Source organism: Hylaeus anthracinus, unplaced genomic scaffold (assembly GCF_026225885.1).
Source record: "Hylaeus anthracinus isolate JK02 unplaced genomic scaffold, UHH_iyHylAnth1.0_haploid 11989, whole genome shotgun sequence".
Lineage (NCBI taxonomy): Eukaryota > Metazoa > Arthropoda > Insecta > Hymenoptera > Colletidae > Hylaeus > Hylaeus anthracinus.
Genome location: NW_026534337.1, coordinates 12,628,551 through 12,651,323, shown reverse-complemented (window position 1 = coordinate 12,651,323; position 22,773 = coordinate 12,628,551). Strand labels below are relative to the sequence as shown.

General features: G+C 36.0%; 4 protein-coding genes across 7 annotated transcripts; 1 reads left to right on the top strand and 3 right to left on the bottom strand.

The window, feature by feature from the left end:
* Positions 1 to 280: 280 nt before the first annotated feature.
* LOC128888210 (probable ATP-dependent RNA helicase DHX35) lies at positions 281 to 10,498 on the bottom strand. 4 transcript variants are annotated; one of them, XM_054144904.1, is made up of 12 exons: positions 9,904 to 10,497; positions 9,419 to 9,633; positions 4,473 to 4,652; positions 3,552 to 3,692; positions 3,322 to 3,472; positions 2,278 to 2,439; positions 2,018 to 2,164; positions 1,783 to 1,924; positions 1,428 to 1,714; positions 806 to 1,111; positions 566 to 719; positions 282 to 482 (listed from the first exon to the last, which is right to left on the bottom strand). In XM_054144904.1, the coding sequence occupies exons 1-12, from the start codon at positions 9,932 to 9,934 to the stop codon at positions 356 to 358; spliced, it is 2,043 nt and encodes a 680-aa protein (XP_054000879.1). In that variant the 5' UTR covers positions 9,935 to 10,497; the 3' UTR covers positions 282 to 355. The 4 variants fall into 4 exon arrangements, with proteins under 4 accessions (XP_054000881.1, XP_054000879.1, XP_054000882.1 ...); XM_054144906.1 differs by lacking the exon at positions 4,473 to 4,652 and having other exon boundaries at positions 281 to 482; positions 9,904 to 10,498; XM_054144907.1 differs by lacking the exons at positions 9,419 to 9,633; positions 9,904 to 10,497 and adding an exon at positions 4,738 to 5,568 and having other exon boundaries at positions 283 to 482.
* On the bottom strand, positions 5,660 to 7,973 carry LOC128888217 (ceramide phosphoethanolamine synthase). Its single transcript, XM_054144920.1, has one exon. It carries the CDS (start codon positions 7,660 to 7,662, stop codon positions 6,448 to 6,450), a length of 1,215 nt encoding a protein of 404 aa, XP_054000895.1. The 5' UTR covers positions 7,663 to 7,973; the 3' UTR covers positions 5,660 to 6,447.
* Positions 10,499 to 11,635: 1,137 nt separating the features above from the next.
* Positions 11,636 to 13,964, bottom strand: LOC128888230 (uncharacterized). The gene is made up of 3 exons (XM_054144933.1): positions 13,764 to 13,964; positions 12,159 to 12,349; positions 11,636 to 12,044 (listed from the first exon to the last, which is right to left on the bottom strand). The coding sequence occupies exons 1-3, from the start codon at positions 13,781 to 13,783 to the stop codon at positions 11,884 to 11,886; spliced, it is 372 nt and encodes a 123-aa protein (XP_054000908.1). The 5' UTR covers positions 13,784 to 13,964; the 3' UTR covers positions 11,636 to 11,883.
* Positions 13,965 to 14,680: 716 nt separating this feature from the next.
* Positions 14,681 to 20,252, top strand: LOC128888218 (cAMP-dependent protein kinase catalytic subunit 1). Its single transcript, XM_054144921.1, has 2 exons — positions 14,681 to 14,691; positions 17,652 to 20,252. The coding sequence occupies exon 2, from the start codon at positions 18,853 to 18,855 to the stop codon at positions 19,912 to 19,914; it is 1,062 nt and encodes a 353-aa protein (XP_054000896.1). The 5' UTR covers positions 14,681 to 14,691; positions 17,652 to 18,852; the 3' UTR covers positions 19,915 to 20,252.
* Positions 20,253 to 22,773: the final 2,521 nt, after the last annotated feature.

Sequence of the window (22,773 nt, the reverse complement as noted above, 5' to 3'; positions counted from 1 at the left end):
AAACTTCTGTTTTATATCTGCAGGTAAAAATGGAAGAAAATGAAGCACTATAAAAAACAGTATCAAGCGCGGGATTATCTAAAACATTTCCCATAGGAACTCTAGCTATGTTTCATTGTAGATACAGTACGGATTTAATATTCAATTACAACAATTAAATAAATGACTATAACATTAGGGCTATAGTCAAGTTATTCATAAAAAACATTCATCTTTACTTTTTAAAGTTTTTAAAGGAACTAAAATATCTTCGATCTTGGAAACTGGTCAATAAAATGTTTTAAATATTCGCATAATTCGGTTAAATTTTCCTTTTTTTTTTTTCATTTTATTATGGCGATTTATACAAATTATATTAAATAGTTTCAAGGGAAGTCTTCTCATAAAAGTGAGGAGCTAATTCTAATAGCCACTCTGGTTGTATCACAGTTATGTCCTTCATGTATGTTTTATTCGTCTGTAGAACTTCACAGAAAAGTAGCCTTGAACAAAAGAAAAAATAGACAAATTAAAACATTGACAATGTGCATAGAGATATTGAAAGTTCCGATATTTGTATACAAACCATTGGGGTTGTTGAAGTGTATATAAACAACTATTTGGATGTATATGTAGAGCCCTATTGCCACGCACAGTTTGGTATACCCCAGTATAACTTAAATATGCCGCTTTTGGAAAAAGCCCAGCGGTTATGCATTTCAAAATTTGTTGTACATTTCCTTAGAGAAAAGTAGAAAGATCTTATTATTGCAAGATTTTTCAAAAGTAATTTACACGAAACAGCATGATCTTCAATTTAATTTACCATTACAAGAAACCAATGGTATCTTTAATCTCTTCATCATATAATGCATTTGTGTTCGAATTTCCGTAGCTCGTCGTAACGCTTTGTAGTTAAGAAAATGTTTCTGACACCAACTGGATATTTTATTTTTTTCGTAAGCAGTATATACATTGAGCATCGTTAGGAGATCTCCTTCTTCAACTTCGAACTTTCTATGCGCCACTCTGGCCCTTATAGCAGCTTGACCGCCAGCTGGCCTTATGAAAACGTTTTGTACTTGAAGCATAGCAAGAATAGTTGACAATTCCTCGGAACATTCCATTTCTCCTATATACGAACAAAATTAAATAATACATTTTATATTTGAGGAAAACTTTGACATCCCGCGTATATTAATTATATAAGAAGTTTTCTATTGGAATGTTTCGTATCGCTGTTTTAACGTTATCGGTAACGATAGTGATAACGATTCAGATAATATAAATGGGATGGTAGAGAGATGAATCAGAAATACGGAAACACTGCTAATCAATAATTTCGAACCTGATGAAGATAATTCTTCTAAATGTTCATCCATTCGATTAAATTGCTATTTGCTAGCTTCCATAGTTAAATACATATGTATAGTTAATTAATGTTGTACCTGATACCATAAGAGATTTCGCCAAAACAGGTTCCAATGGCATTTCTGCCATTGCCATGCCTAAAGGGGTCGTTAATTCACCATTGCGGTCAATTGCACCTAACGCGTACAGTAATTCCAATCCAGTTAGTAGATTTTTGCTAGGTGGAGCAGAAGGGAAATTAAATCTCAATACGTTGTCGATGCCTAAAGCTTTTAATTGTAAGATTGCGGGTGCTAAGTCGGATCGTTGCATTTCTGGCGGCGTTGCCTCAAACAATTCACTATATGCTTCCTCTGTGTACAATCTACGGAAAAGACGAAACTTTAAACAATGATCGATATTAATAAATAAGCAAATTACGCAGACGTTTACCTATAGGCTTTTCCTGGTTGAACGCGACCAGCTCGACCAGCACGTTGGTCAGCGGAAGCTTTCGATACGGGAACAATAACAAGAGAATTCGTCTGAGTTTCTGGTTCGAACCACGGAATTTTAACAAAACCGCAATCGATTACTAAATTGAAAATGAAGGCCTTTTAGTAATATAATATTCCTTACTAATTAAACATAATTATTATGTATAAAGATGTATTATATTTGTCTTTACCATAAACGATGTTTGGAATGGTGATAGACGTCTCCGCTATATTTGTTGCTACGATAACTTTACGAGTGTCTTTGGCAGCCCTCCAAAATACTTTAAGTTGCTCTGAATTCGGAAGAGATCCATACATAGCCAAGGGTAAAAGTTTCACTGGAAAAGAATAATGGAAACAAAAACGGAAAGATAAAATTTGCACAACTCAACCGAACAATAATATGTAAGATTGGAAAAGCCACAAGGACGTGACACAGAATTCTACTCACGTTTGCCTTCTTTTATAAGTTGTGCATGTTCTGATAAAAGAGAAACCGCTTGGTCGACTTCATCCAAACCCGTAAGAAACGCTAAAATATCGCCGGGCTCTTCGTTCACATGTATTTTCAAAACGGTATCCACGACGGCGGTGACATAATTTGCTACTGGCTCTGCAATGTCATGTAAGCGTGTAATAAATAAAGCTAACGTATATTATGAATATATGTACAATGGGGTGCGAAAGTATTCGTACATCATGAAAAATTGTTTATTAACGTTTCAAATTCGCTTCAAATACTCTTTCAACGTGATACGGTGTTTCCGTACACGTTTTTCAAGTCCTCATCACGCATCGCCGATGGGGTTGGGACCTGCGATTGAATAGCTGTCGATAAAGTATTATTTTTAAAGCATATTTAAAGTCTGGATGACGTTAAAAATAAAACGTGCTGCTTATACACGAAAGTTATCTATACGCTTTAGCAAGCTTTCTTTTCATACGTCAAGGTACACGTACGTGCTCATGACTTTATCGATTACTATTAATTTTCCACTTGCAGAACTATTACCCCCATTCCGTAACACTTCCCTCTTCGTGATTAACAGCGCGATGCGCATATAGTTATAACGTAATTTAGTTTAGATAGTGCGGAATTTTATTACAGCGCAGTTAAATTGTAGGTGAGAACCTTCGAGATGCTCACATTTCAATTATTTACTTTATTACCTTGTAAAATTTAGAACAATACGTGGATATTTGAACATTTCTTTCTACTAATTCGTCTACATTTTTTTTTGAGCGTAGACTACAACGATTTGAAAACCACTGATACAGAATTAAAATTGTTGAGTATTCGAAGATTACATGTAAGTCAGGATGCGGTATTTTTATCGATGTTAGCTCGCCTGATATCTACTAATCGTAGCGAGATTACAGTTTAGACTTTAAACGTTATTATACAAGCTATTTTCTTTTTCAAAATAATTTATATCGCTACGGGTATCTCCCTGTACAAATACTTTCGACTTCCACTTTATGAATACAAATGTACCTCGTACAAAGAAAATGTCTACTGGATAAAGTCGACCCTCGACGGTCATTATGACTGCGGTGTCTTTCGTCGTGCTCGTATTAAAAAAATCTCGTAATTGTTCCGCATCGACTGTGGCCGAGCAAACGACAACTTTTAAGCTTCTTCGTTTCTGAAACGAGACAATTTTTTCCTAATATCTGATGTGATACTTTCATTCAGATTTAATTGTGTGCAATTAATCAATTTACCCGCATTATTTTCTTCAATAATCCCATTATAATGTCAGTGAGTAGGGTCCTTTCGTGTACTTCGTCTACAACGATGACGGAATAGCTTGTCAGTAATGGATCGCTCATTAACTCACGAAGGAGAATTCCTTCTGTCATGTACTACAAATAGGATGAACATTTGTAACGAGTTTTATTAATAGTTCCCTTCTTTATTAAAAACATTATTTTTCTCGAGAGAAAGAGCGTTTAGAAATTTTGGGAGGGAGTTCAACTCCAAATTATACATGTCGTAAAAGTATTCTATTTTTTTTTTTTTTTTTTTAAATTCGAACCTTCGTTTTTGAGTTGTCGCTGGAAGAGATTAGGGTACGGAAAAATAGCTTATAATCTCTCTGAAGATTTCAAGGTACAATTAAGTAAATATGTCGGTTAACGTTTCCGGTAACATAATACGTTGTACAGCTTTTTTCTAGTCACGGGAAAACAATACTGAAAAATATGTTTTTCACTACTTTTATAGATTTTATTAACATTAAATATCTATTTAATTTATCATATTTTTATTTTGAAACTTTGCGTCCCTAACATTTAAATAAACTATAATAGTACTTATGAAAAGATTTGTCGACTTTATATTCGAGCCAGTGTAGTAACTACAAGAGTGATCAGTCTTTAGCTGAGCCTTTAATGAAGTAAACAAAAAATGTTTACATGTTTGCTTGCTAAGATACTCTTGTTTACATGACCTCCTTTATCTCTAGTATGAACGAATACGCTACAAAAGTTTCTTGATCACCTACTCCAGTTAAACGATGTATTGTTTTCTAATTTAGTGAATATTGCCATCTAATTCAATTGTGTAAATTAAATACAACATAGAGCAACTACTTAATTTACTCAAAAAATTCCAACATTATTTCTTTACACGCGGAAAGGTACCTTGATTCTTGTCGTTTCGTCTGTAGAATTATCGAAGCGAATAGAATAACCGACTTCGGTGCCCAAAATGCAATTACGTTCATCGGCAACGCGACTGGCCAAAGAGGTAGCCGCAACTCTTCTTGGTTCTGTGATACCGATCATTTTTCCATCTGTACACCATCCTGCTTCAAGAAGATACTGTAATCATTTTATAAAGTAAACGCGCATATATGTAATAAACATTACACTGTTATTAAAAAAAAAAGTATCTTTTATTTCTTACAACAGAAAAGAATGTTAAAGGAAACACGTTTCTTTACGAAGTAATATTTCAAACTTCAAAGCAGCTGAACTGGCAATCAGATGAGAATCTTCTTGCATAATGCTTTAGTTGAATAAATTGTGTTTAACAAAAACTAGAATTAAAATAACAATGACCAGCGTTTTAAAAATAGAAGTAAGATGGAGAAAACAACAAATACCATCGTTTGAAAATATTAATATCGCACTATTTTGTCTGGAATTGCCTTTATCGTTCTCTGTTATAATTAGCATACAGGAAAATGAACCAATCCGTGAATAGTGATAAAGAATATTGCGCTACGCAACGTACTAATGCCACCGAAACATAGGAAAACGTTATTCTGTTTCATCTTGGTTCGAAATGTTATAGTAGAAAATTTACTATTTACCATATCGGAAGTAAATATTATAATTCTTATAGTAGCTCAGGCAGGGGCAAGTGAAGTAACAACATACGCTAGGTCAATAAAGATTATATTTCATACAAACTTGATTACTATAATCGTACGCAAATTCAACACAAAGCTCTAAATTTCCAAATTTGTATGCCAGCTTTAATAATCAGCATGGATAATCCGATAGCGGTAAAGTATTACTTTGTATTACGTCTTCGTGGTTTAGTGTCATATTTATATCGGATTTTATCGAAAGCTCGTTACAAAGGCTTATGTACGTTAAAAACCTACCATGAGACTTTGGCAAACTTACAAGTGCTACAACTAGAGGTAACCCGCGGCACTGGATCACATGAAATTATGCAGGTAAAGTTAAGAGGTTGTTGACGATTATGCGTAAAAAATAGAAAATTATACTATAATATTATTATATACTATAATAATATTACACCTAAGCGTAATGTGTAATAACGCACTTAATAATAACAATTATCACATATCAACATATATTACTCAGCCCGTATATTTCACACAAATACATATTGCATATACATATATGTATATTCACGTATCCATATACATACATACATATACACAATAAATACAACCTTTCTATTAATATTTACATTAATCGACTGAATCAAGGAATGCATTAACTTTGTTTTCGCCTTTCACGTTGACCTGTGGATGTGAAAAACACATCGAAAAAGAGAACGAGTTGGTGGATTGTATGAATCCATTATCAGTACGAAATACTTTTCACCAGTACATGTCGTATATTATATTAAATTTACACATCAACCTCTTAAATGAATTAGAAAATAAATAAAAGTTATTTTACTAATATGAAATATCACAGAGATTGAGATGCAGACATTTACTTAACAATTATGTTTGCTGTACAAAACACTAAGATTACGAAATGCACGAGATAATATTCGTTAGAATTGTTAACTGGCCTAACAAATTACAACTTAATTTGTTAGAAAATAATGGCAAGTGCAGCAAATTAAAATTACATCATTACATTAATGTAACATTTGGAAGCCATATCAAAACAGAATGTTACTAATTTAGCACTTAAGGGGTTTTGTACATTGTACATTTTTCAAACATCAGTCTGCTATTTATACAAAATACATGCAGAAAAATATAAAATACAAAAAATTTGATTGAAATATTATTTTTGTAGATAAATGACTTTGCAAATTTCAGCATATAATAGTTATTCTGGTCGTTATGTATCACCGATTATAAATTGCTGTAGGAAACAAGTTTTTCCAAGATTCATACTGTCATCCTTGAGAGAAAACATCAGATGAAGTTATCTCTTCATCAATGAAGGATGGTACACCTTGTACATACGCATAGGCCCGTAGAAAATGAAATTCAGTTATATAAACAATTAACAATACAATCACAAATGAAGACCATCTTATAAGTCTAATGTATTCTCTTATACGGTCAAAAAATATTGCTAAAAGTAGATAATCCATGACAGCATGAAAATTTATAAATTTCCAGCAAAGAGATATTATCCAAAATGACAGACTTCTGAATATAGTTGTCTGTCTAGCGTAAAGATGTTCTCTACTAATCGATGGTGTTTTATAATCAGTCTCTAGAAGATCCTGGTATAAAGATATATATCGATTCCAGGCAGCACTGGTAAGGAACAAATGGACGGTCAGAAGTAATATATTACGAAGTGCTGCATTTGAAGTTTTTGATGTTATGTTTCCAGGTTCAAGGACTGATGAAACTGGTAGTTGTGACAGCTTATCATACCCTCCACGTCTGTTTGAATTACGGGCAAGAAACTGATATAGGCCAATGATTAAAGCGACACAACCCAAAGCATCGCAAATACCATCGATAATGTAACCACTTGAGCCAACATCTGATCGTTCACCATAAATATTTGCCCTTTTTCTTGCAACATGACCATCTAGATCATCTAACCATGTCCTTGCTTGGAATAATATTACACCTAAGCGTCTATGAGACAACGAATCACTGGAAACACATTTACCAGCCAACACTGCTATTAACACGTGAAAACAACTGATTACATTTGGTGTTACCCATGTCCAAGAGCTGCTAATGCGTAATAGATCATCCATGATAGCTGCAAGAGGACTCAGAAGAAAATGATTTGGATGATCTAGCATTAATCCTTTCACAGTTACTGTGCACAATGGATTAAAATCACAAGGTATAATCGAAACATATCGTGTACCATTTGGTGTTGGTCGTACATCATAATTTTGTACTCTAGAATAAAGCAGGAGGTCCATTCCAAGGAAGTATAATGTCAGTATTATAAAAATTGCTAAGAATGACCTGCTTATCAGGGTTGTTGTACCAAACATTTTGTTATATGACTTTGGCACTTTGTTATATTGATAAAAATATTTCATTGGTATGTCCATACTATACTTCTCTTTATATGTTGCTAACTTTTTTAGCAATGTTCTCACTTTTCCAACACGGTTCATATTATCACACATATTTTTTTTGGCGACATATAAATTAAGAGAAACGGAAGAACATGTTTTCCTGATTTATCGTGTATTCAATTTATCAATGTAACGACAGCATATCACAGTTAACAAATATAGTTGCTCAACTTCTGAACTTATCGCGTTATTCACTTGATTACGTTTAATTATCTTTTCCATGTTACATATTTTATAGGTAAACGGTTAACAATCAACATAATTAACAATATTTCATTTTGCAGTGGGAGCTGTTCTGATATTCAGCAACGTCTTGGCATGACGCGACGCCTACACATGATTACAATTTGATTGACTATTGAGTGCAATGTCAGTAAAAATATTATTGTTGCACATCTTGTTTGAGCAATATACTCAATTGTTTCTTTCATTTGCAGTTTACTTTTATTAAAAGAATAATATGAAATCTTTTTCTTTTCGTGATAAAACTTCAGTTGCACTGGTGTCACATAATTTCTCTGAAAGGTTCGATAATGCGTCAGTTGATTGCAAAAATTGTTATTTCACGATGTTTTCGTTTATAAAACATGACTGTCCACCAAATAATGTCAAATGATTTTATGAGAGCCACAGTTAGTTCGTACAGTTTACTTAAATCTGCTTCGAGCAGCAGAGAACTACTGGCAGTAGTCTACTATCTAAATTTGTTTGCGTCTATAATAGAATAGAATGGCGATGCGTTAAAATTACAAAACTTCTATCCAGGCTTGCACGCGTGCGCGTTTTACAGTTCGCTACCATTTCATTTACACGCGACATTTGTTGTGTGTGCACAATTCTTATAAAAAAAAAAGTAATAAATAAACGAAACGTAATATGTAATTTAAAAATTAACAAAATGTATAATCTACGATCTGCAAACGAAATTATTGTTTGTATAGAAAACACTATACGAAATCATAATATAGATTCTTTAATAAATTTAAAAAACGATACATACTGATCAAATTGTATACCATTTGAATATTTAATGTATAATCATATCAAACATATTAATTACAGAAGGTACATTTATGTGAATCTTTTGATCATCCATTGTAAACTAACCCTCTAAATGCAAAGCAGTTCTAAGTTCAATGTTATCTGTGGATGATACTATGTAATCCAAATGCTTTTTTAAATAATAAAGAAGTTAGAGTAAATTGAATTTTAGAGTGAACTAAGCATTTTCATTTTTTTGAAAATATAAAATACATTTATGAATAATAGTCTTTTACCATGTTCTCTGAAACAATCATTTCTAGAAAGTTTTTGAAAAAATGGGAAACATACTATGAGTCACAAAAACAGTGTGATTCATATTTGCAAATATGTCAATAAGTCCATAAAGAATATAAATTAAGAATGATGCAAATATTTGAATTATGGAATAAAACCTACTGAGTAACATCAACTTTAATGGTCTGAACAATTTATAATTATTTAAATATTTTCTACCATTCATATAATGGTAAATTTTATTTAAAATAGTTTGGAGGATAATTGTACGTATAGATTATAATGGAACATTCTGTCCAGATAGATTCTCATACCGTGTGAAAACTCAGTTCATCAGTATATGGAGAGCACAAAGCAATGAAAAAAGTTCATAGAAACATGTAACCTTTGACTTTATTTTCAAGTTACAGCTATTTTTATATTCCTTTTGTTATAGTTATATATAAAGTAATATTATTACTTATAATGATTTTTCCATGCGATTTTATTTCATTATTCAATAAAATCAAATTTATAAACTTGAGCTTACCTGAGGAAGCTGTGTACTCTTTCCACATCCAGTTTCTCCAACTAAGACTAATGTTTGGTACTTTTCCAGTAAATAAACAATATGACTTTTGTACCTGAATGTGGGTAATCTTTGTCGCTGCATATCAAGTGCAAGAGAATGATGTGCATTATATACAAATTGTGTACATGAATGGGCATCAATATCTGGCTTATCTTCTTGCCACATACTGTCACCTATAACATTAGAAATGATTAAAAACATATAGATTTTCTAAACATGACAGGTATATAAAAATATAAGTTGTTTTGGAAGATATAAACCAGCTCAATGGGTTATGTTAATAATATTGCAATCAGAAATATACCTTTTATTATACAATATAATAAATGAATAATTGTATTCTTAAATTGATCGTGATTAATAAGTAATATAATGTCATTAAACTTAAAGCTGTATTCAAAAAGAATTCGTTTACATAATGAACTTAAAGCAATTTTACTTACCAGGTTTGACAAAAATTGGTTTTGTACTCATTTTGTCGACTATATAAATAACGCGGTCAGAGGAAAGTTAGTTCTCAAATATGTTCCTTAATTATAAACGTTCAAAATTAAATACTAATCACACATTTTGAATGAACACAACATTGTACACAAAAACACGTAACACGCACTGATATGCGCATCTGTCACGAATTTTGTTAAACTTTTCCTTTCTCCTACAGATGACGCTAAGTATTATTTCGAATTAGTTTCCAATTGTTATAGTACAAGTACTACGTAAAATCCATGAAGTACACGAATAAAATGTTCCTATATTTAAAATTACTGTCAAATAAATTAATATCTGTAAGGTCCGATACATTTTCCAGAATATTGTTGAATTCCGCACTACAAATTTGTCTTCCGTATACTAAATATTATTACTATACTCTTTTGTATTTATTAGTTCTCAAGGGCAAACAGCTATGTTTGATTATCGTTACAGTACGGCTTTAGCAATTTCGAGGTACCTGAGGTATAGGGGGACCAGTGACCCCTAATATACTACCGGAATCCCTAACGAAAGATTAAAGTAATAAAAATCCGAAAATTTTGTCATTGGATATGTTTGAATATAATTTCATACGATTTTTACTAAGTCGTAGGTAATATTTATTACACGAGAAATAATATTACACAATGATTCTGATTGTATGAAAATAATTTGTACTAGAAAGTAATTAAACAAATTTTTGTCAAAATATAATAGTAGTTTTACATATTACGTTACAAACCAGTTATTCGTGATAGGATGATATATGTATATATATATTAAATTGGTTTTAATTTGTCATCTTTTATATTTTATACAAACATATAATTGCCATATTTTAAGTATACGTAGATTTGAAGGTTTTGATATGTAACTTTTCAATAAAGTTACCAACGCAGCGTATTTTATTGCTGTTACTTCAAATTTAACATTAAACGTTTTTGTTCAACAGCATATCTATACATACAAATACATGTTATTACATATTGTCAGGTATCTCATTAAAAGTTATTTGCAAATGGTATTATATACTATTGTAGTAAAAGAATGCTAAATGGTACAATCTGGATTTTGATGATTAAAGAATAGTTTTATTTAAACATTATTATAAATCGTTTAAAACGTTAAACGCCATGTCAATCCCTACGGATAAACGGACCTATTTCGCATGAAAAGTTTTTAAATGACTTACAAGATTGGCATTTAACGTGTTAAATTATATATTGCATTTATATTAACGCACCAAAACAAATAGTAGTTCGTCTATTTGTTAACACCTGAATCGAACATAAATCGTATAAATGTATCTATATATGTATATATTGTGAAACAAAGATGTTTGATGTCAGAATTTAGAAATACAATTAGTTTTCTAATTTTCGTCATTAAACGTTAACAATTCCTGGGTAAACTTTATTGTATTTTAGGAATGTATTTTGATTTGCAGAAAAATATTGTTTCTTTTATATTCGATATGAGGTGTCTATGTATACTTATGTCTGTGCATCAGAAAGAATGAGAACTTTATATGGAATATTTTCCATAAATATCTTTCTCAAGCACCACACCATCATTTATCTTCATGAATCAGAAATATATTATTTCTAATATTATTTATATCTCCCTTACTTCGCGAATCTAGTACTAAGTGAATATATGTATGTGGACGTCTGTGGAAAATATAAGAAACACGAATGGTAGTAATTTAAGACAAAAATGTATGAAGATGCTTTGAATACACGTAATGCCATTGCCAATTAGTTATAAAAATGGTTGCAATAGAGACACAAATGTGTCAACATAAAAAGTCATTAATACAGTGTTAAAGTTCCTCTGTTTAGTATTTGTTTGTCTTAACAATGCACAGATGACAAATTTTGGCTGTTGACTTTTCAGTTAGCTGTTAAAATTGCATCTATAGATTGAGTTTACAAGTAAAATAAAAGGTATTAGGCTGTAGCTTCTGCTTCTCCATTGCTTTCTGTTTCAGCACACTTTTCTTCAAGTTTTGATTTCTTCTCAGGACTTGCACCATCAGTTACAGTTTCATCTGTTGTATCACTCAAAGTTGTTGACTTTCTTTTTATACAACAGCTATCTACAGGAGCATCTATAAAGAGGAACATTTTGTTACATTCTACAACTTTATATGCTTTTAAATTATTTCAAAATCTTTCAATTTAAGATTGTCTACTTTGTTTCTATTGTATTAGCTCAATCCTACCTGTAGAAGTACCATTTTCTGTTGATTCTGCTTCTTTATCATCTGACTCCTTTTCTTCATTTGATCCGTTTTCTTTGGTTTCCTTTGTCTCTCCATTCTCAGATGCCTTTGAATCTTCATCAACGTCTGCCACTACCTTCTTTTCTTCTTCCACAACTTTTTTTTCTGGTGTAGTAGCAACTTTGGCGTCCCTAAACGAAAAAAAAAAATTATAACCCTCAAATCACCTTTCAAATAATTCATATAAATAGTAGTATATTTGTTATTTAAAATAACAATAGCGTCGTTCCTATTTTTGTAAACGGAATTTGTATCATATTTTGAAAAAACAAGCGAAAGATACAAATTTTTAGACGACGTAAAGTCTGTTATATAGTCAAAAACAAACTCAACACGTATGTATTTTTTTAAACTTGGTATCGGTTTATGCTACATAAGTATAGACAAAGATGGAATGGCGAGGGATAGAAATAGAGATAGGACGCCAACTGTGGCGGCACCTAGCGATGTTGATATTATCCTGCTTTTGTCCCCTCCTCCTGCCCGCTCCCTCTCCTTTCAGCAGTCATACACGAACACGTATATGTACGTAACTCAACACAAACACACAGAGAATGTTCAGCGCGGCAAATCGTGGATGCGTAGACCGTAAATATACATCAACCTAACATATACACACGTATACATTTGTTCGCATAGCGTCGGGGACTTAAATAAATTTAAGTAGTATCGACATTCGCCATTAGAAACACGATATAGGTCTTCTCGACAATATTAAGTGGAAAATGAAAATATGTACTGGCGGTTTTACACCTAGTCGGTAAAGGAGAACAGATCAATAAGCTGTGCATTTCTTTTTAAGGTGATGCGCGTACAATCTTTCACAAAATACTTCCAGACTTTCTTTATATATACAACCGATATTTTATCTTCTCGACGTATAAATATCCACACGATGGTTGCTATCGAGGCATTAAAAGAATTTCATACTCGAAAATATTCAAATAAATATTATATTACATTTACAATTACATTAAGACGCGTTATGAATAAGAATGACAGTATTTCGATCATAAATAATAGTAAGGACACCGAGGAGGATAATAGTAACATGAAAAAACACAAACAAATATTGACACGCGTTGTGCCACCATCATTGTCCTACGTATGTATGTGAAGCTACAAGTGGGAAAAATAAGAAGGTAAACGATGCCATCAGAAAAGCGGGTCTGCAAGTAGAGCATGTATCGTGGCAAAAGCAGGTAATCCTGCGAACGTAACGCGTCTTACGAATCAAGCTGAGAATATCACGTAGAGAGGGCATACCCCCTCTTCTATCTCGTCCCTTTCTCGTGGCCGCACTCTTACAAAACTAGGTACGCTTTCAAAAGTATACAATCGACGACGATTCAAATGAAATTGTGAAAGCAAGAAAATCGCATACAACGGCAGCCCATTCGGGATAGATGAATGAGAAACGGAATTATGCAACGGGCAAATGATTAGCCCGTCGTCGGTTTATTCGACAACGAAACATTTGGAAGCGTTCGGTGGAAATGCGTGATTTCCTTATGATACATCGATAAAATAATCCGTACTACTTACTTGGTTTCCGTATCCGCCATGCTGATCGATTCAATCGTCAAGTCGATAAAGTATTTAGGTAGTAAACGCACTTAATAAGGCCTGAGTTTTATATGCACCGGTAAGCAACCGTAGAATTCTGGTATCACCACTGTCGCGTAGTCGCGTACCGACGCGCAAATGGCAGAGAGACTCGCACACTGATTCGCTCGAGACCCAAGTTACTCGGCCCGGCCGGCAGGCCGGCGGCCTTCAAACACTTTTCTTTCCCGCTCGTTTACAGATGGCGCACGAATCAGCAACGTTATCGAAACCGTTCACTGGAAATTTGATTTTAAAACGCTTTAAAAATGCAAGCACAGCACCTACGTTAAAAACGGAATTCCGTTCTGAACCGCCGTCAAGAAAATTGCTCAATCGTACGCGTCGTTCTCGATTCGTTTCACGATGGAGATTGATTCTCAACAAGTGTAAATTTCCCGCTATGCTTTAACTACCATCACGACAGAGTTCAATGAAGTTTCTCACAGAAATATATTAAAGGTGGAAACAAATATCCAATAAACAAAATATATTTTAACGATAGTTCCGCTTTATTACGAATAAATAATATTACATACGTTCGATATAATATATTTCATCGAAGCTACCAATAGTTACGAGGTTTAAGGCTGGTGGTAGTGGTGACTTCGCCACTATTGCTTTGTTAATGCCCCTCCAAGTAACGCGTTGACCAATTGGATTCCGCCTTGCGAAACTCGTAAAAAATCCCCGCGCTTCCGGCGCTAGCAACGTATTGTTTGAAGAACCTGTATTTTGTTCCGCATCGTCTTCGTAGTAATAACTATCGAATCCTATGTATGATTTAAGTTGTTTGGCTGATTCTAGTGAGATTCAATATGCGCCAAGGGTAATCTGCTAGATATAAACGGAAACAGGAGTACGGAAAGTTCTAGAAGTTTCGTGTATGGCCCCATTTCCGGTGTATATTAAAAGGTGCGCGATGCTTTCAGGTTGATCCGCGCACCCGACCGAAAGGCTTCGCTGCATTTACGTCCATGTTACAGGTTGCTTTTATCGTGAAACAGTAACATATTAACTTTCCCTTTACAATATGATATTGTTTCTTCGCAGTTAGTCAATTTTCTTAGTCTTCGAAAAACAGTGTATCGTAGTTTTGACAATGAATAAAAATAGGTTCGATACGATGCTTTAATATTTTTTGTATAAATATCCAGTTAATTTTCAATATTTTTATTACTATCAAATATTATTACATACGGAAAAAAGCATTTATTCAATTATTATCGTTTTGATGACGGTATATCTATCGATATGAAAATCGTACTATCTCTTTTTATATAAATATTAAAAAAATATATATATTATATATGTATAATTAATTTTAGGATCTTGGCAGTGTTTCCTAATCATATCGAAAACCAGGAGAAAACATCGCTTTCGGAGAATCCTTTAACGCGAACGAATGTTGGGTGGATAATAAAATTTTGTATGCGCGAAAATCGTGCAAACGTCTCAGTTTATTCACAAATGTATTTTTTGCCCTACCGCGTATGCCACGTGCCAGGAGTCTACGTAAGCATGAAGATAACACCAAGCAGCTGCTATGTACGATGCAGGTGAAGACGAGGAAAGCAGATGCTTCTTTCCGAATATCCTTTACACAGTGAAACCCATTAAATACACATCCATGCCAAATCGAGTTGGGATTTCAATCGAAACTTTCCACCAGGAAGGTGATACATGCTTGGCGTTTCTAGTGCACTGCTATTTTGATACGCATTGAAAGAATAAACGCGCGACATTTACACAGGTGAAATAACATGTATTTATCTAGTCCTTCTTAGCATATCACAATTAACATTTATTAATAATCTCCTTCGATTACTTAGCGTTCGGCAATTATTTTAAATTAAAACATTTCCTCGGCACGTGTTCGTAGTCGATGTAGAACTTCTGTTGACCTTAAATACATTATAATCGGAAGTAGGTGGAAATTCATTGACATAAAGCTTTGCTTGATAAAATTAAATTTCGTTTTAGTGGGTCAGTGGAAGTGTTCAGTCACAAGCTATTTCGATGACAGTAACCTATATTTCTACTGGCTTTGCAGTGTCAAACTAAAGATAGCATCACGCATCTAAATTTTCATTTCGCTGGACTAAATTCCCACTTTTCTTAATGTGTTCTTATTTACTACACTATACTGCCTGTCACGCTGGTTTTGTTACTATTGCGCATTAGAAAGCGTTTGACATAAAAATATATAAAGCAAGTTCGTACCTTCTATAAGAACTTATATAATAATTTTTAACGTTAATGTATTTATACAAATTTCGCATGTTTTGTGCTTTCTCCGTGTACGATTTTCAATTCTTAATAATTTTGTTGTGGGTTACTTTTATCGTCAAAACTTGACCCGAACTTATCGAGATGGACGATTTAATGAATTGTACCGAACGAAATAACGAAGAAACAAGCGACGCAAGTAAAAAGCCGATTCTACTTTCCTTCGACAAATTGGCACACTGCTTTCAGCTTCAGGTCATGGAATCAATAGAGCGCGTGGTCGCGCGCATCCCATAGGGTAGAAACAAACTAAGGTTGATGAAAGAAACATCCGAACGTAACCTCGATAAGAAATGTCTTTTGTCACCTTTACCCAGTCTGCCGTGCAATGTGCCGGGACTACACACAAAAATATTATGTGTATCCAAAAGGCCTGACCTGGTCGTACCTTTTTGACTCTGTGGTAACCGGTTCGTCCTGTCCTCCATCGACTCCACCTAGCTTTCTCGACCGTACCTGCTGCTCTAAAATTGTACCTATATGCTTATCTACAGTTAGAAACTAATCGCCAAAGGATTATCACAGGTCAGCGGGTATTCAACCTTCCGTGTACATACCATGGTTCAATACCACAAAACAGGTCGATTATTATTAATAGCAACGAAACTACCAAATTGATCATAAACTCGGCTTGAGATCAGTTTGTAACAAAATACCCGTGATACAGTGAGTAAAGGAGACAGCATTTTTGTGTTATAAGTACAAATTAGTTTGGTAGTCTTCCGATTTTCTAATTTGTAGGTTATAATTCCAACAACTAGAAACAGTGACTTTTGTTTACATGACGATATAATCTATGTATTAGTTCATTGTAATAGAATCAGTTCGTTTAAACTATCGATATGTGGAAAATTTGTCGATGAAACTGATTCATTTTTAAATTGTAATTCTCTGTATTTATAAAATTTAGTTCAAGTAGTACAGTACGTTAAAAAGTCAAGTTTCTTTTTGTCTAATTACTAATATTAGTAACGTTCGTTACTGTTTTATCAATAGCTCCGTGTAGTTACCTTAACCTATTCGGATAATGTTTGATTAGTCTTATTTTAAACGTAATATGATTATATAATTCATATTGCATTTTTCAAAGCTGTTTACATTCTATTCGCTACTTGAATATCGTCAAATGATTTCAAGCATTATGTTAATTTACTGCATAAATTCATAAAATCCGCAGTGTAATCACGAGTGGGCAAATTTGTTTATATAAGAATAACATGTTATTCGATAGATTATGCGAATTTCGAAACTGAATAAGTAATGGGATTTTGTACCGTTCGGTTCGAGTTTTACTTTTCTCTTAAAACTCTGTGCATGGAAGAGTGAGCGAATCATATTTCACATGAAAACGGTAACAGAGACAGTTTTACGAAACAATTCACGGTTCGATGGGATTCGTAAGGAACATAGGCTCCCTTTGAATGAAAAGTTCATAGACGCTTCCGCTTGGTGACAGCACTTTCCAAGCAAGCGGTGAATCGTTCCCGTGCTACATCTGTCGGCGACTAGTTGAAGCAGTGGCCGATCCGTGCAGTACAGTACCTCTCTAGCTTTCCGAAGCGGCACTTGGTTATTTTCGCATCCGTGCGAAATCCCGAACGAACGAGCGGAGAGAGCCGCGTCGCCATCTTTAGGAACGGTACCGACTGCCTCCGCTACCGCCGCCTGTCCCGTTCTAAGAGGGCAAAGTCAATCCGCGAGTATAGTAAAACAATTAGTGTATTTAGTGCGATAGCGCGTACAGTAATTCCCCTATCGCGAGGAGACGCGAAACATAACCGTACGCGATGTTCATTTAATACGGGACGGAGTCAAAGTTTTTTGCGCGCGTGTGTGTGTCCCGTGTAAGTTCAGCAGACGACGTTTCGTAAGAGTTGGAGGGTTGGGAACGAACAAAAATCAAAACGTCGTTCTCTCGCTCGTACGACCCTCGTTCAAGCATCGCGACTACGACCGTAAATTCAGTCGCACGGCACGTTCCGCTGCGAATCAACCAGTGTGTAGTGTTTTGATCTGCCGAACCGTGTGGGACAGGCACGTCAATGGTAGTCGTGGCAGATGTACGCGGCTACGAATTAAGACAGGAGTAGAAAAGAAAGGGGGAGGAAGGGAAAGATTGAGACGGGTGTAGAGAAACGACACCAACGACAGAGACCAGTACAATTGACAGGAAAGATGGCGCGAGGTGTGGACGAGGATTAATGCTGACCCATTTTTCCGCGCGAAATCGCTCGGTCTAAGTTTCTCGTGCGATTCGAGGTAACCGCGAAGGTTCCAATTCCTCGTTCGCGAGGGTACGGGTACCTGACGTGTGATTCGAACTGAACCAAGTAAATAGTAAGCAAAGGGATACTCCGCTTTCGGTAGGAGTGTATTCACCGTGCGGTGCGCGCGTGTGCCCTGTTTCTTGCGTAAGTGTGAGTGCCCCTTTCGACGTGTGCGGGTTTCCGTAGAGTCGGCATTGGCGTGACATCGTGCCCTGACTGTCATCGACGTAACGAGAGAACGGTAAAAGACAAAAAAAAAAAAAAGGGTGTCGAAAAAGTAACGAAATACCGGTGCTGGTGGTACCGATAAGTGTACGCGGAAGATAGCAAAATTTCTGAAGAGGCCAGTGGTTCGCGGGGCCTTGATAGGCTCGGCTCCCGTAGAAGACCAACGAAGACGAAGACGCTGTCTTCGGTAATTTCACGAGCTGCGTAGAGCCCTGGCCGGCTCGGATATCATCGCAGCTGCTAAGATGGGCAACAATGCCGCGACCGCGAACAAAAAGGTTGACGCTGCCGAGAGCGTCAAGCAGTTCCTCGACAAGGCAAAGAAGGAGTTCGAGGATAAGTGGCAGAAGAACCCGACGAACACCGCCGGTCTCGATGACTTTGAGCGTATCAAGACTCTCGGTACCGGCTCGTTCGGTCGTGTCATGATAGTCCAACACAAACCGACCAAAGAGTATTACGCCATGAAGATACTCGACAAGCAAAAGGTCGTGAAACTCAAGCAAGTCGAACACACGCTCAACGAAAAGAGAATACTGCAGGCGATCAGCTTCCCGTTTCTGGTATCGCTACGGTTTCACTTCAAGGATAATTCCTATCTGTACATGGTACTCGAATACGTACCCGGTGGCGAGATGTTTAGCCATCTCCGCAAGGTCGGCCGTTTCTCCGAACCACACTCGCGTTTTTACGCGGCGCAAATCGTCCTAGCGTTCGAGTATCTACATTACCTCAACATAATCTATAGGGACTTGAAGCCGGAGAATCTGCTGATCGATTCGCAGGGTTACCTGAAAGTCACCGATTTCGGTTTCGCCAAAAACGTGCAGGGCAGAACATGGACCTTGTGCGGAACGCCCGAGTATCTCGCGCCCGAAATAATCCTAAGCAAAGGTTACAACAAGGCCGTGGACTGGTGGGCGCTAGGTGTCCTCGTTTACGAGATGGCTGCCGGTTATCCGCCATTTTTCGCCGATCAACCGATCCTCATCTACGAGAAGATCGTCGGCGGCAAGACGCGATTCCCCACGCATTTCGGTTCCGATCTGAAGGACTTGCTCCGCAATTTGCTGCAAGTCGATCTCACCAAGAGGTACGGTAACCTGAAGGCCGGCGTGAACGACATCAAGGGTCACAAGTGGTTCGCCCATACCGATTGGATAGCAGTCTTCCAAAAGAAAATAGAGGCGCCGTTCATACCCAAGTGCAAGGGTCCCGGGGACACGAGCAACTTCGACGACTACGAGGAGGAGACGCTCAGGATTTCGTTGACGGAGAAGTGCGCCAAGGAATTCGCCGAATTCTGAATTTCCCATCCGGATAGAAGATGGATACACGTGTCGCGTATTTATTCATACGCGATGGTTCGTCACTCGTTGGTCGCTTTTCGGTCGAGAGAAAGAGATAGATGAAGTAAGATGAAATTATTGGATGGAGAGGGAGCGAACGAGAGAGTGAAAAAAAGAGTGAGTGAGAGCTGGCGAGGAGAGCGAAAGTGTAAGTAAGGTTATGTATGTATGCATGCAAGCGGGAAAGAAAGGAAATACGGGTATGAGTGAGCGCGAATTGCATGATTGCGTGCGTGGTTCGGGAAAGCTCGCAGGCGAAGATAGAATTCAAGATTTCGCCAGGGATTTTTTTTTGGAGTGGGGGGGAGGGAGGGAGGGAGGGAGGGAGAGTGAAACGTGCAAGATAGCATTATAGCACATAGCAGATTTTGCGCTTTGTTATTTTGTGTCCGAACTTACCACGAATGGAGAATCACGAGACGAGATGGTAGCTGTCGAGCGTATAGGAAAAGAGAGACAGCGCGCGCCAGAGAGAGGAATAGAGGGAGACAAACAAATATAATATATTAAAGAAACTAACTTTCGGTTGTTCCGCACACGGTAATCGTATACACCCCATCGCCACCGCCGTCGCTACTTTTTACATGAGAGAATCTTTTTTTTTGCCCCAGTCAAGTATCTGTCGCATCGACGTACGAGAACGATGAATGTATACATATATATATATACAGATCAAGAAATACACAATGAATTATGAGTATATACATGTATGCGTATAACGAGTTAACGAGTACGTACATTTATACATACAATGAATGATGAATACATGTATACATATATATATATATATATGAGTATATGTGTCTATATATTCATAATAATTGACGAACATACATGAATATGTTCACAATGAATGATGAACATATGCATGTATACAGATACATATAAAAATCTGTATAAATTTGTATATATGTATATATTCATAATGACTGATGAAAATACATATATGTCCACTCCGAATATATACATGTGTATCTATACATCTGTGTATATATTTATATGCAGATGAATATACATGCACGTACGTGTGTGTGCATACACGTACGTGCATGTGTCTGTCCCCTACGGTGGCTATATCGTCCAGTTTGCGGAGGAGGTGTGTGTAAAGTTCGCTCTCGATAATTGTTACTAATATCGGAAACGTCGGCCCCACCGGAGTTATTTTGTACATAATAGCGTCGCTGTCTCTATGAGTGTTCCCCGAGCCCCCTTTACACCGCGCCCCTCTTCTTCATCGTCCTCTTAGCACATACGTTTACAAGACTTTGCCGGGGAGTAGTCATAATACACCAACAATCAATTGTCATGTCGTGCATTGTTGTCTATTTGTCTACAAGAATACCTTCTTCGACGTTGAGAGAACATTTTTTGTCGCGATAATACGGATACCAATGTTTCTATATCGGTAGTCGTCACACGGTTATTCCGCTGGAGTAATGTTTACGTAACGACTTTGTTTTTGTTATTTTCTTTTTTCGTTTTATTATTATTTCTTTTCTTTTTTTTTTTTTCGTATTCCCCATCGATTGCTCGCTTCTCGGAGAACATCGGGAGGAGAGCGTGAGGGAGAGAGATACCTTTATTATAGTATATTGTGAATCTTATAACAAAAAATACTCGTTATATACTGGCTACAGATGCTCGTTGTTGAATTATTGTACCTAACGTAAATGGTAGGGGGAAAAAAAGAGGAAAGAAAAAGAGAGTGAGAGAGAATGAGTGTCAGAGGAACAAAAGAAGTATTTGCGAAAATAGGATCGGCGCGGGGTACGAGCAAATGAGGATTCATTTTTGGAACATTTTTAATAGAGGACCACCGGCGTTCGTACATAGATACATTGTAAGAGTAATTCATATATTATATCGCCTGAAGTTGCTGTACGCAAAAGAAGCAACGTTATCTTTTATATAGAGCTGCACTTTTAGTACGGAATGTAAACATACGGACAATCCTGATCGTGTAAGAGAACAAAAGAGGAGAAACGAACGGTGCACACTCGACAAAAGAGAAATGAGAAAATGAAAAATGGCCAAAGGAAATTGTGCATACACGTACCGCGAGAATGAAATATTTCGTCGAACAATAGAGGCAAGGCGAAGCCGAATTCGTTGAGAGGCCGTTCCGTGAAACGAAAGAGAATTAAACGGAGAGACCAGCAACGGCAGCAGTAGCAGCGACAGCGAATCTTACCCAAAGACTTGTTTGTTCATTTTTTTAGACAACACTTTCTTTCGAGAACACGTAGGATACTTAACGGTGTCGTGCTCGAATACATTATATCTCGACGATATAATAACACCCCCATGACCATTAACGAATAATGCGAAGTATGGAAACACCAATATAATAATAACTTGAACAATGATTGCACTCGCAACCATATAAGGATGTCCAAACGTGTACACTTAAAATTGTGCTTAGGTATGATATTACGAAACTTTGTACGAGTAGCTGGGTTGTCGTCGATAATTGAAGTCGATACGGGATATTTAGCTCTTTGAGTGCTGAAGAGGGAATGCTTTCTTTCCAGGATTTGTTTTGCCTCGAATTAGATAATACAAGAAAATTATTTCATGAACACAATGTCAACCAATCTGAGAGATCTCGAACCTTTCTGTATTGGGGGCTTACAAATGTACACAATAAGCTTGTTTACATTGGTCGCGTGGGATTTAGAATCAAAGATAATATTGACAGGCAGTAGATAAGAGTTACCTTCCAAAGTGTCGTACATATTTGAGGTGAATATATATATCTTCAATCAGGTGCAGTTCATTCTCTACTGGCATTCAATAAAAACATTTATCTATCAATTA